Raw genomic sequence first — 14275 nt, 5'->3', positions numbered from 1 at the left:
CTTTGCTCCCTCACAATGCAGGATACATATCTGTCTCTTGTTTGCACTGACATCAGTCTGTTCCTGCTTTCTTTTCTGAGGTTTCATCTCCGTGCAACGAAATGGGCCATCAACGCACTATGTCTGCAAGAAACAAATCAAATTGGTTATTCAATGTATTGTTGTATATGACAATAAGAATTATACAATCACAACTAGAAGGAGCAATGTCAAGCTGTCGGTTATGATATCACAGCATGCATACCTACACCTCCAGGCTATGGAGCCATACAACCTCACATTTACATCGACAGAAGCGAAAAGTGACAACACACAGACATGCACGCAAAAAAGCGATAACAATATGATCCCCCTTACTGGTGATCGTTACTATAATTAATATATCATCCATAAAGACTATTTAACATCTCTGTCAACAAAGGAAATATGTTCACTTTATTCATTGACCCTCCAAACATAGGTGTAGACTCCTCATTTACAAATGTCCATGTACCGGAAGGTGAGATATTTCCAAAAATGTAAATTTCCATAATGGCAGAACCTAATTAGCATATCGATGCATTTACAACTATTTTCACTACTTTTACCCAAATAGAAAAGACTTATATGTCCTTTAAACACCACAACCATCATGAGTTGCAGTTATGTATTATATCAGGCCCAGGTAATTAGTTTCAATGATTAATTTGATGTAACATTATTTTCGAACGATTCATTGTGCTTTGTATTTTATACTAATTAATCTACTTAAAAAATTCAAAAATTATATAAAAAAATTCGTGAACCTGGCTTGTATCTGGCAACTGACATGTGGTAATTGCAAGGAAAGAAAATGGAAATTCTTGCATTTTTGTGGGAATTATTGTTTTTAAGTCAAATTTAATTAATATGCAAATGAGCTAATTAGCAGAAACAAAATATATTTTAATACGTAAATTTATAAGCTTTAATTTGACACCAATTTTGTGATTTTATGTTTATATTTGACAGATATTGACAGTTTGCCGATCTTTGTGAGATTCGTCTATTTTTGATTGGTTGCCACGGAAACAGCTTAATAAAGCATAGTGCAAATGAGTTATTTTTCTGGGAACATCTTTTTTCTGATACTTGGGATATATATGAACACTGTGGCATCAGTGAAAAATTGTCGCAAAAGGGGGGGGGGGCAAGGTAGGTCCCACTGGCCCCCGGCCTAACCTCTTATCCTTATATTTATGGCATGCATAATATAAAGACAATCACAATTGCTAAGTACTGTAGTTTTATAACCAGACATCACTAGAAATTTCCCATCAACACAGGATAGTTCAATATCCAGTCGTCACCAAATATTTACCGAACTCTCGTGATGGTTCCACACAGCTTAATTAAAGTCCAACGACACCAGGAAAACGTGTCACCTTTTACTCTACTCGCCTTTTAAAGTAAAACTCTCATCTCACCAAACATTACAGAGTTATACATAATAAACAATTCATTCCATATCAAATGATGAGTATCCATGCAATAACCTCACACTGAAAACGATACACCGCTGAACAGTAGCTCATCGAGAATTTGTTGCAGTGAATGATGGTGTTGCATTTTAATTATGACACCAACTTACAATTAATGGTGATGATTATATTAACATTTTAGCAATGTGGATGGTGATGATTTTTGTTTTATTTTGTCAGACTTCATGAGAAACCACACTCAATTTTGTAATAGAGGCAGTTTACCTTTGTAAAGTCTTTGAGCTGTTCATCCTTTGTAGGTCCTTGCAAAGACTTCAATCCCCAAACCATATTTTGAGAACTGATTTTTATTTTTGACATTTACTATGTAATCTAAAGGAGTTTTTGTGAAGGAGGTAGGTTATCATCACTACACCTGTTCATACATTACCCCACTGTGCAATCAACTAACAGAGCATGTGTGATTCTTCTGGTGCTTTATGGTGTGCCCTTTTCTCACATTTCTTCTTCTCCACATGATCAAATCTGTCAATAATAAAGTTTCCTGTATTGCGTATCATCGATATAATTGATGCTAATTTTATCTAAAAATTGTGTTTCGTCTTATAATTTTAGCACAAATATCAAAGTAACAATGTTGATTATTTTAACCATGGTGTTGGTGATGGTGAATCAAGGTGGTGGGATTATTTTAATTGTGATGGAGCAAGTTGTGACACTAATAATGATGATGATGATTCTGGCAATTAATTATATTAAGGTTAAACAATTGGGATTCAACTTGCTTTGGCACCTTTGTGTCACCGTGACCGACACCTGCCAATGAGTGTTTCAATGGCTCAGATGTTCTCCCGATTAGCTGTTGAAACTGTGCTGCATATTTCCCACCAAGGTGATATTCAGTGCAGAATCAAGAACAAACTGGCAATCATAAGTATCCTGACGTTTTTGACTGCAGGTGAAAGGGAGAGGGTGGCATGCTTCGCAGATGCATTTTGCTTTCAAAACCATCATCACTGTGACTATGTGTCCTCTTTACCGGAATGCGCAGCAAACTAACCCGCCATATGTGCTGCTTCTGGTTGTTTTATGGTGTGCCGCAATGTGTGTCCTTCTTTCACATTTCTTCTCCTCCACTGATTAACTTGGTAGCACACCATGATGAGTGGTATTTTCAAGCAGTGTGGATACTCGCAGGAGATAGGTGCTGAACCCACATGGGAAGGCCTCAGAAGAATTTCTGTAGCTTTGAATTAGAGGTGTCTATTGTACAAGTTGAGACACTTTTTTGTGGGACTCTTTCATCTATTATTATTATTATTATAATTATTATAACAATCTATTACTTTTTGAAGTGCAATAGTTGAAAGATATTTTATGAGACAAATTTAGTGAGGATCACACTCTAACATTTCTTTCACCTCCTTGCTTGCTTTCTATCTCCTAAACAATGAGTAATTTTTCTTTTTTGATCAGTTTAATGTCCATCTAAGGGATGCTGCACACAGTGATGAATTACCCTACCTATGAAACAGCAGGATATGAGTTTATAGCTGGGCCAAAATTCAAACCCAGGCAAGACAACTCGGACACTAGTGTGCATACTTCTGGGGAGTATATGTATATGTATGTGTGTATATATATATATATATATATATATATATATATATATATATATATATATATATATATATATATATATATATATATATATATATGCCCACCTTATGGTCAGGCATTGCTAAGTGTACCTCACACCACTGAAGAAGATCTTCAACTTTTCTGCCATTTTCTTTATTGTGCACTTTTTTATTAGCACAGAATTGGGATCTTCACACACTGTTCTGTTGAAAATTGCTTCCTTGGTGCCATTCTGAACCCACTCAGACTTTCTACAAGGGAACAAGCTGATGAAAACTAACTTCACCTATTCATTAATTTGCTTACTTTATTGTGGTTTCTTGTAATTTATTTATTGTGGTTTCTTGTAATTTGCATTAATGTAACTGGTGTCGATTATGTCAATAATTGATTATTATTTGCTGTACAAAAATCCACAAACTGTTTTGTGCATATTTTCTTTGTGGTTTGTGGATATTACCAGCACTTGGTAATATAATGTATAAAAGGAAAACTTTTTTTCAATTTTGTTCTACACCACCGGTCAAAAGTTTTAGAACACCCCCATTTTTCCAGTTTTTACTAAAATTTAAGCAGTTCAAGTCCAGTGAATAACCTGAAATGGTACAAAGCTAAGCGGTTTCGTGCCAGAGGTTAAAAAAAAGTTTAAGTTACCAAAAACTAAAAAAAATGTAAATTTCAGAGTTGTTAAAAAAGGCCCTTTTCAGGGAACAAGTAATGGGTTAGCAACTGCAGCTGTTCTGCAGCAATGGAAGTAAATTAAGCCTTGAAAGTTGTTGCAAACAATTCCTACAGATGTCCCAACTTTTGTTGATTAGTTACAAACCTTCTGTCTGTACAAAAGCAGTGTTGGAACAGATTGTGTTGCTGCACCCTCTGAAGCATTATTTGAACAATATTGCATTGTAGGAAGTAGTATATTGCTATCATAATGGCGAGAAAAAGACAATTAACAAAGGAAGACAGACAGACCATTATAACCCTTAAAAGTGCAGGTCTTTCCTTTACATAAATTGCAAAGTAAGCCAACGTGTCAGTGAGTACAGTTTCCTGCACCATCAATAGGCACTTGGAAACTGGAGGAAACTGACAGGAAGAGGTCTGGCTGACCCAAAGCCACAACACAATCCGAGACCAAGTTTCTGAGAGTCAACAGCTTGCGTGATAGGCGGCTCACAGGACAGCAGCTTCAAGCACGGCTTAACACTGGAAAAAGTAAGGAAGTGTCAGTTTCAACTGTGAAGAGAAGACTTTGAGCTGCAGGTTTGACATGTTGAGTGGCTGTAAGAAAGACATTGCTAAGATGGCAAAATAAGAAAAAGAGGCTTGCATGGGCCATGAAGCACCGCCAGTGGACTACTGAAAACTGGAAGAAGGTCTTATGGACCGATGAATCAAAATTTGAAATCTTCAGTTCATTACGCAGGTTTTTGTACACCATCGAGTCGGCGAAAGGATGGTTCCTCAGTGTGTGACACCAACTGTCAAACATGGAGGAGGAAGCGTGATGATCTGGGGGTTTTTTTGCTGGATCCAGAGTTGGCGACTTGCACAGAGTGACTGGCACCCTGAACCAAAAGGGTGACCACAGCATTTTGCAGCGCCATGCAATACCCTCTAGTCTACACCTAGTTGGTCAGGGGTTCATCCTACAGCAAGATATCGACCCAAAACATTCCTCCAGGCTACGTCAGAATTACCTTAGAAGAAACGAACAAGACGTTAGGCTTCAAATCATGGAATGACCAGCACAGTCTCCAGATTTAAACCCCATTGAGCTGGTTTGGGATGAACTGGACAGAAGGGTGAAAGCAAAGCAACCTACAAGTGCAACACATTTGTGGGAACTTCCACAACAGTGTTGGGAAGAACTTTCCAAACAATATTTGATTTCCATTGAAGAAAGAATGCCACGAGTATGTTCGGCTGTTATATCTGCAAAAGGTGGCTACTTTGATGAATCAAAAATTTAGATTAAATTTTGTTCAACAAAACGACTCCATGATTTCTTTTTTTTTTATCTGCAATTGTTTATTTGTTCTGTGCTTTAATTTCAGAGTACATCTAACCATTAAACTGCTTAAATTTAAGTAAAAATTGGAAAAATGGGGGTGTTTGAAAACTTTTGACCGGAAGTGTATATTTTATATACTTCATGGTAACTGTGATATTAAATCGACTTCTACAGAAATTTGTATTATTATATACCTTTCTTGCACACTTCTAACTTCCCACAAATGTTTAATGGGGAATAGCACCAGAAAAGGTTTACACATCACTGTATATCTTGTGCACCAATAAAGTAAGTTTTATTCCCACCTGTTCCTCACCATGATGAATAAACCCCCCCAAAAACCCTGTTTTTTAAAATCAGCTGATGAGGTCAACCTGACGACATTCACTTTTAGTCCGTTTGCCACCCGTATATGTTCTGTACTCAACCTTGTTGTAATGAGAAGTGTATTGTTTTTTGATGGTTTCGTACTCACATTGGTCTATAGAGAAAATTTGGCTTGGTTGCCGAAGCGGCAACCTTGGGGAACTCCGCTAATTTGCATAAATCCAAGATGGCCAAAACGGACGGGGGGGGGGGGTGGAATATAACTTTTCAACCAATTAACTTACAATCACGTGTAATACCTCTTTTATGTATAATTTTGACCTGAGGAATCGATTTCTTACAGCCGTACCACACTACATCCATGAGATTTTGGGGTCCTGGGGGTTGATCGGAGGTTGCTGGTACTGGGGTGCCATCTTTTATTTCCCACCCATACTTCGTGATGTCAAGTTCAGGTGGAGCCTGCTGGTCAGCAGATTTTGCAAGTATGGTCTGCATCCCTGGCTTAGCGCGGCCATACTCCAGCATACCTGCGGGATGAGGTTGCTGGAATTCATGTGAGAGGACATGCGTAGTGCGTTGACCATTGGGTGTGAATACCTGGAGATCGCAGTTGTCAAAACACGCGAAGATGGCGCCGACGGTTCTACACAACCCCATGAACTGGTGGAGAACCTGTGCATTGTCACCTAGTAGACGAGCGGCCATTTTTTGGAATCTCAGGGCCTCATCGTACGAGGTCGTGAAGCCATGTTCATAAAGAGGTTTGAGAAGTTCGGAACTACCGTGCCGGTGCAACAGTTTGATGGCCAGTCCTTATGTTGTCTGATTTCTGGTTCCTGTAACGTGACTCTGAATTTACTGACTCAGGCTCAGAGATTTCTTGGTCACTTTACCACCGGAGACCAGGTCCAAAACCAACTTCAACAAACTTGGGCTGGTCGCCTTGATTGTGTTGGCCTGTGTAAACTCTGATAGGTCGTAATTGGCACTGTTGTACTTGACCAACCGTGCCTCATGCTTGATCTGCCTCACCACGGAAGCAATGCTCCTCTCATCCGTATCATCTACCTTAACTATCTTGAGACTTTTAGCAACGGACTCACGGAAACCAACAATGGCAGCACAGCCATCTACCCGAACAACGATAACATCCTTACTCATGCAGTCAGTCAACTTGCTTAACAAGTCACGTCAAGCGAGCTTGCCACCTAGATCCAAGTACAGGGAATGCAGTTCAACACTATTCCATATTCTGGACCTGTCTCGGTTCTTGTACTCAATGACTTCCTTCAGAGCATTTTCATCTGCACTACCAGTTGGCAAATCGGCATATGTGGGGACTTTCGTGAAACTGTTACAGCAGCGGACGTGGTACTTGCACTCAGCAGAAGGTAGATCAGAAACAAAAGCAAGGTGCAACTTGACCCTTTACTTCTCGCGACATCATCATTACGCTGCTCAGCAACATCAAGGAGCATATCTTTCATAGTTGGGAGTGGGTTACGTTCTGTGTCAAAATGTTCTTTGGTCATACACTCACGAACGCGGTCCCATCTTTCTGGGTGTCTATCATCAATGGGTAAACATTCCTCACTACAGAACATACAATCGATCACGTTTGTATTCAAACACACCATTTTCAGAGACCTTTGTATGAGGTCTTGTAGTTGTCCTTACACCCTCATCTTCAGCCTTTCTTTTCTGTAACTTTCTCACTCTCTCAATTTTCTCTTTTGATGTATAAGTACAGTAGCAACCTTTGTGGCAGGCGATGCTTGCCGCTTCTCCACCAACATCAATAATGTTCTGTAGCTTAGCCTGCAGCTCCCCATCTCCACGGGATTTGGCACACGAGATGAGCTTCTTGATCCCGATCTCAGTGAATTTCGTTTCTTCTCCGTGACACACTGGGAGAAGACACCTTGAGTCAGCCATTATACGTTTCTCTGAAAAGAAGAAGAGGTGAGAATAGAATCAATGGGATCGTTCATCAACTATCGAGTTGGAGTGATCTGCAGTTGATGCAGGGGTCAAAACGTTGTAATCCCCTCAATAGTCCAAAAATGACATTGAACTTGACCTTTGACCCTGAACTTGACCCCCGAACCACACAACTGACCTCAGAAATCGATTCCTCACCTCGAAATTATACGGAAAAAAATGTATCACACGTGATTGTAGGTTTATTGGTTGTAAAGTTATTTTCCACCTCCGTCCGCGGTGGCCATCTTGGATTTACACAAATTATCGGAGTTCCCCAAGGTTGCCACTCCGGCAACCAAGCTAATTTTTTTTCTACAGACCCATGCGAGTACGAAACCATCAAAAAAAACAATACACTTCTCACAACAACAAGGTACTCAACCTGGCAACTGGACTATTTGTAGAGAACACTTCAGAAGAAAGGCACAAATTGGCTAATTAACAATTAGACTACCTGCATTCACAACAAATTTGTAGAGCAGTGAAATGACGTTAAGTTATTGACTTTACAGTACATATCATAGATGGTGAAATAACCATTATCTTTTCCAGTTAACATTCAGAACATCCAGAAATAATTCCATTTCTAAAGCAGGCATTCATTAATGATGGTGGCCATTTATAAGTTGACTCGAGTTTATTCGCTGCACATGTTGCTTTTTATCAAATACTGGTCTCAGTTAAAAGAATGATGAATGGAAACATCTTGAAGGTTCCAGGATTTACATCAGACACATTTTATTGTCGTCCAGAGTCAAATTTTTCACGTTGTCACAACTTTATATCGATACTCCACGTGGTACTGAAGCTCATATTTGTGTAACAATTAATGTCATAATCTGCATCCCAGTCATCCTCTCTTCACCCCTTCCAGAGTTTCAAACTATCAGACATCCAACGGAAGTCACAGCTCTGGAGTGGCATTGCCAGTGTGACTTTAATTGAAGGCCGGGACATTCAGCTTTCTGGAGAGAGTCTGCTCGGTGACCCTTTTGTCAAGTTTCGTCTTTGTGGCCAAAAGTACAAGAGCAAGGTAATGAAAAGAAAGCATGTCTGCGTTACCACATTGCAAACACATTTCTCAAACCGGGGAGTATGGGAGCCGCACCACCATTGATGTAATACATGGTTTTAATCATGGTCATAATTCAATACATGACTTCTTTCCTCCTTAAACTTTCCTTTATTACCTTTGCCTGAACTAGTTTTTGTTTCTCCTTCGCAGAAAATACTGGCACTGCAATGTCATAATGTTTCTCTGAGGCAGCTGATCTTGCTACTTAAAACCAATTAGGGCAAGACTATTGTATCTTTTCATGATCTATGCTAATTAAAATGACTGTTGAATGAGTTGTATTCATTCTGTCTCTTTCTGAAGGAGATTGTGCACCAATTGTTATACAGAGAAAGTTGTCCTTTTTGCCTTCTTCTTCTTCTTCTTCTTTCATGTGCATCACATTGCTGCTGGTTGCATCATTTGATGGGGACACAGCTGTGCCGCTAATGCAATAACCCCTGTAGGTTAGAGCAGGAATTTGAACTTTGGTCAGGTTGTCAGCGATAGCTGGCTTCCTCTTCGTGAAGGGCACCATGGGATCTTTAACGTCCACCAATTAATGCCTGTAGAGGGGACGTTCAGTTTCATGTCCATCTGAGCGATGGCGCACACCTTGATGAATTACCCTACCTGTGAAGCACCAGGATGAGAGCTTATAGCTTAGCCAGACGAGACAACTCAGGCGCTAGTGTGCATACTTCTGGGCTATCCTTGCAGCCCTTACAGCTTCCTGCAGTTGGTTACATTCCCTAGGAGGTTGATGGCAGGATTTGCAATCCGGCCACCACAAAACACTTAATTCCACAAAACACGCTGAGGTGTGTGGCGGAGTGGTGCTGAGGTGTCGTCCACCAGATGGCGGTCTCCTCGGGTTAACCTGAGGCGGTCCCTTCGGGTGGGTTCCTGGAATGTCCTATCCCTGAGAGATGAGATGCGCCAGGCATCTGCCTGGGGGATGGTCAGACGGAGGCCCCTGGTGATACGCCTGGCAGAAAGTGGACGCAGCGACATGCCGTGGTGCATGCTCCCCATGTATATATGTACTTCAGCCCTTCCTTTTGGCCAAGGCTCAGCTAAGGAAGATAACCATGGACAAATGTTTCACTCTCAATGAAGCTTAGGCCGAGGTCACATTTGCTCTACGGCGAAGATACGGCGGCCGTATGCCTTCTGAATTGACAGAAACGTGCGGCGGCCGCAGAGAAACTGAGGTGGCCTCAGGGAGGCCCTACGCCGTTTGGCTATATTTTACAGGCCGTAGGGGCGCCGTGGAATTATAGCGCGGAGTTATAACTTTTTTTCATTTCTACGTTCGCCGTAGCAATTCGACAAGCCAAGCTATGACGTAGATGTGTTCCACGTCGACCGTACGTAGGGCGTACGGTGGGCTTGCGTTATTCGTGCGGCTGCCGTAAGCTCTTCTCAATGAAAAATGAATTTTCCCAACCCCCAAAAAATTATGGCGGCCGGACTATTTCCACAGTCGCCGTACGGTGGCCTTGCGGTCTGTGTGACTACATGCAGGCAATGCAGGGTCGACGCACGGTTCCCCTATGCCCGCCGTGCACCTACGTACGGCCTCCGTGGCAGTCTGCGTCGACCGTGCGTCTACCGTGCGCGACCGCTAGAGATCGGAGTATAGGTGTTTGCCTATACCGTGGTGCCCCCAGAATCCGAATTTAATTCGTTCCAGGAGGCTGTTCGGATTCCAAAAATATTTTCCCAATAAGAAATAATGGAGTGAATTAATCCGTTCATGGACCCAAAGAAAACCCACTTTCAAGGCACTTTAAACTGAAATTCCCCATGCTTAGGGTAAAATAAGATGAGTAAATGACCTTCGGTGGCGGTGTATTGTATGTAAACTGGTACAATCACCACATCCAAAGGTCCACACAGGCTCGTTCTCCGGCCTGGGTTCTGATCGCTCGTGCACTCTGGGAGAGCGCTGCCCCCAGGGCAGCTCATCAACATGATGCCCGCAGAACCACAATCACTTTCATCAAACGCATCGGGCTGACGTAATCATGGATATTCCAAATTTCAACTGGTTTTGCTGTGAAATTCAATCCTTGCCCGACAGTCCGTCACACCATGTGATCGGATTGCTTTTTTTGTTATTAATTAAAACACAAGATGATGAAAAAAAACAAACATCACAAATGAAGGTGAAAACACGAGGTCAGGCCAAAGTCACATTTGCCTCGGCGGCCGGAGGGTCTACAAAATGTACGGGCACTCGCAATTATAAAGCGGCCGCAGTATTTCCACGGTCACACAATGTAGCAGTCACATATGTTTTTAGCAGCGTCTCGCGTAGCGAACGCTGCTCACAGAGAGCTCTCTGTTGTTGTTGTTGTTGTTGTTGTTGTTGTTGTTGTTGTTGTTGTTGTTGTTGTTGTTGTTGTTGTTGTTGTTGTTGTTGTTGTTCTTCTTCTTCTTCTTAAAGCACATCGCCTTAAATACTGAGCACATGTACACATCCTCACATAGACGGTGCCTTTTGAGAGCGTCTATCATGAACTTTTAAATATATTCGGACATTTGCTTTGAAGTTTCGAAAAGTTCACGTTACTATTTAAAGATTATTCCATTTATCATATTGTAATTTCGTAAATACATGATATATTTCGTAAATACACGATATATCATAAATACGTAAATACATTATGACGGGTTTCGCTGTTGGCTTAATGAAGGCACGTGACGAAATATCGGAAGTTGTTGTTGTTTAAAAAAATTCTTTTTTTTTTTTTAGCCGACAAAACCTTTAGGTTTTGGACGCTGCTCTTGGACACATTTGTCCTTGTTATTTTTCGGGTAGCCGCACGGCGTATTTATAAATTGTGGAGACCGAAAACATGTGTGTGCTGTACAGTCTTTGATTTGATGTCGCGTGGTGACCTTGGGGCGTTCCTGCGGTGGTCATAGGATTTTGAAGGTAGCCTCAAGGTGCCCACAGGGGGACCGCAGGGGGACCCTAAGCCGAACGTGCGGCCAGACGGATGGTAACGAATGGGTAATTTTTTTTTTTTTTTTTTTACCAGTTCTTTTGTTTCGGCTTGTCGAATTTCTCCGGCGAACGTAGAAATGAAAAAAGTTATAATTCCACGGCGACTTTACGGCCTGTAAAATATAGCCATACGGCGTAGGGCCACCCTGAGGCCACCTCAGTTTCTCTGTGGCCGCCGCACGTTTCTGTCAATTCAGAGGGTGTACGGCCGCCGTATCCTCGCCGTAGAGCAAATGTGACTGAGGCCTAAAGTATCGATTGACACACGAGAGAGGCTTTCACGAGGACTTCCACCGACAAACTGAATGAACAAAGCGCGAAGATGCGGCTCGAACAGGTGGTGGAGACACGTGAACAAACATGAACGCCACGTTGTGTTCGGTTTTTAAAATGTATTCGGTTTTTAGGGCAAAATTTTCTCGAAAAATTTGTTCGGATTTCAAAAAAGAACTGGTATATTATATACCCACTCGTTACCGTCCGTCTGACCGCACGTTCACCTTAGGGTCCCCCTGCGGTCGCCTTGCGTCTGCCTTGAAAATTCTATGGCTGCCGCAGCGACGCCCTAAGGTCACCGTGCGACATCAAATCAAAGACCGTACGGCACCCCCACGTTTTTGGTCTCCACAATTTATAAATACGCCGTCTGGCTACCCGAAAAATAAAAACATATGTGACTGCTACATTGTGTGACCGTGGAAATACTGCGGCCGCCGTATAATTGCTAGTGGCCGCAGATTTTGGAGACCCCACGGCCGCCATGGCAAATGTGACCTAGGCCTTAACAGCACAGGATAGGCACCGCCCCTTTCCAGTATACTTTGTTTTACGAATTATAGACTTAATTTAGAAATACAGCAATATTATTTTACAGCTTTCTCGAATGCTCTGTAGTTATAGCAGTAAAATTGCTGAAGTTTTGTGCAATTTAAAAACATAAGGTGATATCCTGGGATCCACTCATTGGACATTACTCTGCTTTTCCATAAGAGAGATGTGATCTCTGCTTTTCCCATAAGTCCTGGCTCCGGGATATTTTGCAATCCCATACTGTGCGTAGTATGAACGATTATGGTTGAAAGGCTGCCCGTGGTGCTTCAATGTCTCTGCTTCTGAAGACATTTATGCTGCCACTGATGCGAGAAGTCAAGTTGAAGAGTGTTGCTGTTTATACCGTTATCTCCACATTACAAAGCCTGTTATTCATTTCATTGTGCACACATTGTGGGAGAGTGCTTTAATGAGTGCGAATGAAGATGCTTGAGGTTTATGGAACTCTTCATTGACTGTTGAAACAATTATTCCCACTCTGTAAAGCGAGGCGTAAAGAAGAGAGATGTGATCTTTGATATCTGTTTTTTTTTTTTTGGTGCAGACCGTACCAAGGAGTTCCAACCCTCAGTGGCGTGAACAATTCGAACTTCACCTCTACAAAGACAGGGGCACGACGCTCGATATTGAAGTCTGGCTCAAGGTGTCTGGATTCAATCGAAGAGACGAATGCATTGGAAGGTGATTGCATCCTTTGAACAACCTCAGCCGAAAGGAAAATGTTTCCCTGTTAGTATTAAAATTGAGGAACTATAATACCCATTTAATTTCCTCATTTCCGTAACAGCACTTTTCTCTCTGCAGTCAGCAGGGCAGTTAAGTAAAAATATCACCGCTCCCTTTCATAACCCCTTACCCCATTGGATGCAAATCCATGGGGTTTATCCATGCTGCATCCTCTAAATGCCGAGCCTCAAGAGAGGAAGGAGCACGTACTATTTAAAAATATATATTTGGTATAACTCGGCCAGTCAGTATTTAACGGCCGACCTCTCAGACTCAGAACAGGTGTTCCACTAAATATGCCACTGAATCTGGTATGTCACATAATTACCCCACACACGCGAAGTGAAAAGCTGAGGTTAAGCAATTCGTTCACTTCTGTCTGTCTATCCATCCATCTACAAACAGTTTATGATCGAGGAACACATTCATTTAAATTGAATGTTATATTTTGAACATGAATTTGAATGTGAATTGGAAAATGAAAACTTTTAGTTTTACAGCACTGTGGCTCTGAATATGTCTGATCGTGCATGCACATAGAGGAGTACGGTAATAGTTTTTACTCTGCTTGCCTGTCTGGCAAAATGAAAATCATTCCAAACAGGAAACATTGTTTTAGGGACATCATAAAGTACACAAACAACAGCAACGAAGAACTCGTGTAATCTGTTAAATAAGGTGGTGTATAAGACACTGCGTCAACGGTGGTAAACTTCCAGAATTTTTTTTTTGTTTTTATACGACCTTTAAAATCTTTATGTTATTTAAGTTGAATTATATACTGAACATTGCATGTGGTGAGATGTGTTCTATGAACTCTCCAGTTACCTCCGCCACCGAAGGTGAAGGAGGTTATATTTTCACCCCTTTCTGTCTGTTTGTTACTCGTAAAATCGAAGATTTTTCAAGGATATTGGTTTGTCGATTTTGTTTGTCTGTCTGTCTGTCTGTCTGTCTGTCTTTTTATCGCCGACAGGTCACAATTTTAAACCGATCTTCATGAAACTTCACCACCTGGTGGAGTTTGTCATACGGAAGAAGCCTATTGTTTTTGAGGTCAAAAGGTCAACATAGGCCAAAGGTCAACAACTTAGGTGAGATTTCTAAAATCCTCAATTTTCATCTGATTGAATTGAAATTTGAAGAGGATTTATATTTCAGGTCACTGAATTCAACTCGCCAATTATTTTTAAGGTCAATAAAGGCCCAAGGCCAACAAC

At 41.4% G+C, this 14275-nt stretch overlaps 1 protein-coding gene across 8 annotated transcripts in view; it reads left to right on the top strand.

Moving 5' to 3' along the window:
* Positions 1-14275, top strand: part of MCTP1 (multiple C2 and transmembrane domain containing 1) — a 265879-nt gene that overhangs the window by 157276 nt on the left and 94328 nt on the right. For all 8 annotated transcript variants that reach the window (XM_085874635.1, XM_085874636.1, XM_085874633.1 and 5 more), the window contains 2 exons: positions 8303-8461; positions 12874-13010. In XM_085874635.1, coding sequence (XP_085730761.1) covers positions 8303-8461; positions 12874-13010 — 296 coding nt within the window. The remainder of the gene's footprint in view (positions 1-8302; positions 8462-12873; positions 13011-14275) is intronic.

Source organism: Eptatretus burgeri, chromosome 3 (genome assembly GCF_056783735.1).
Source record: "Eptatretus burgeri isolate ZD-2024b chromosome 3, Ebu_testis_v1, whole genome shotgun sequence".
NCBI lineage: Eukaryota > Metazoa > Chordata > Myxini > Myxiniformes > Myxinidae > Eptatretus > Eptatretus burgeri.
Note: the sequence above shows the minus strand (reverse complement) of the source record. Positions and strands in the feature narration are given on the sequence as shown.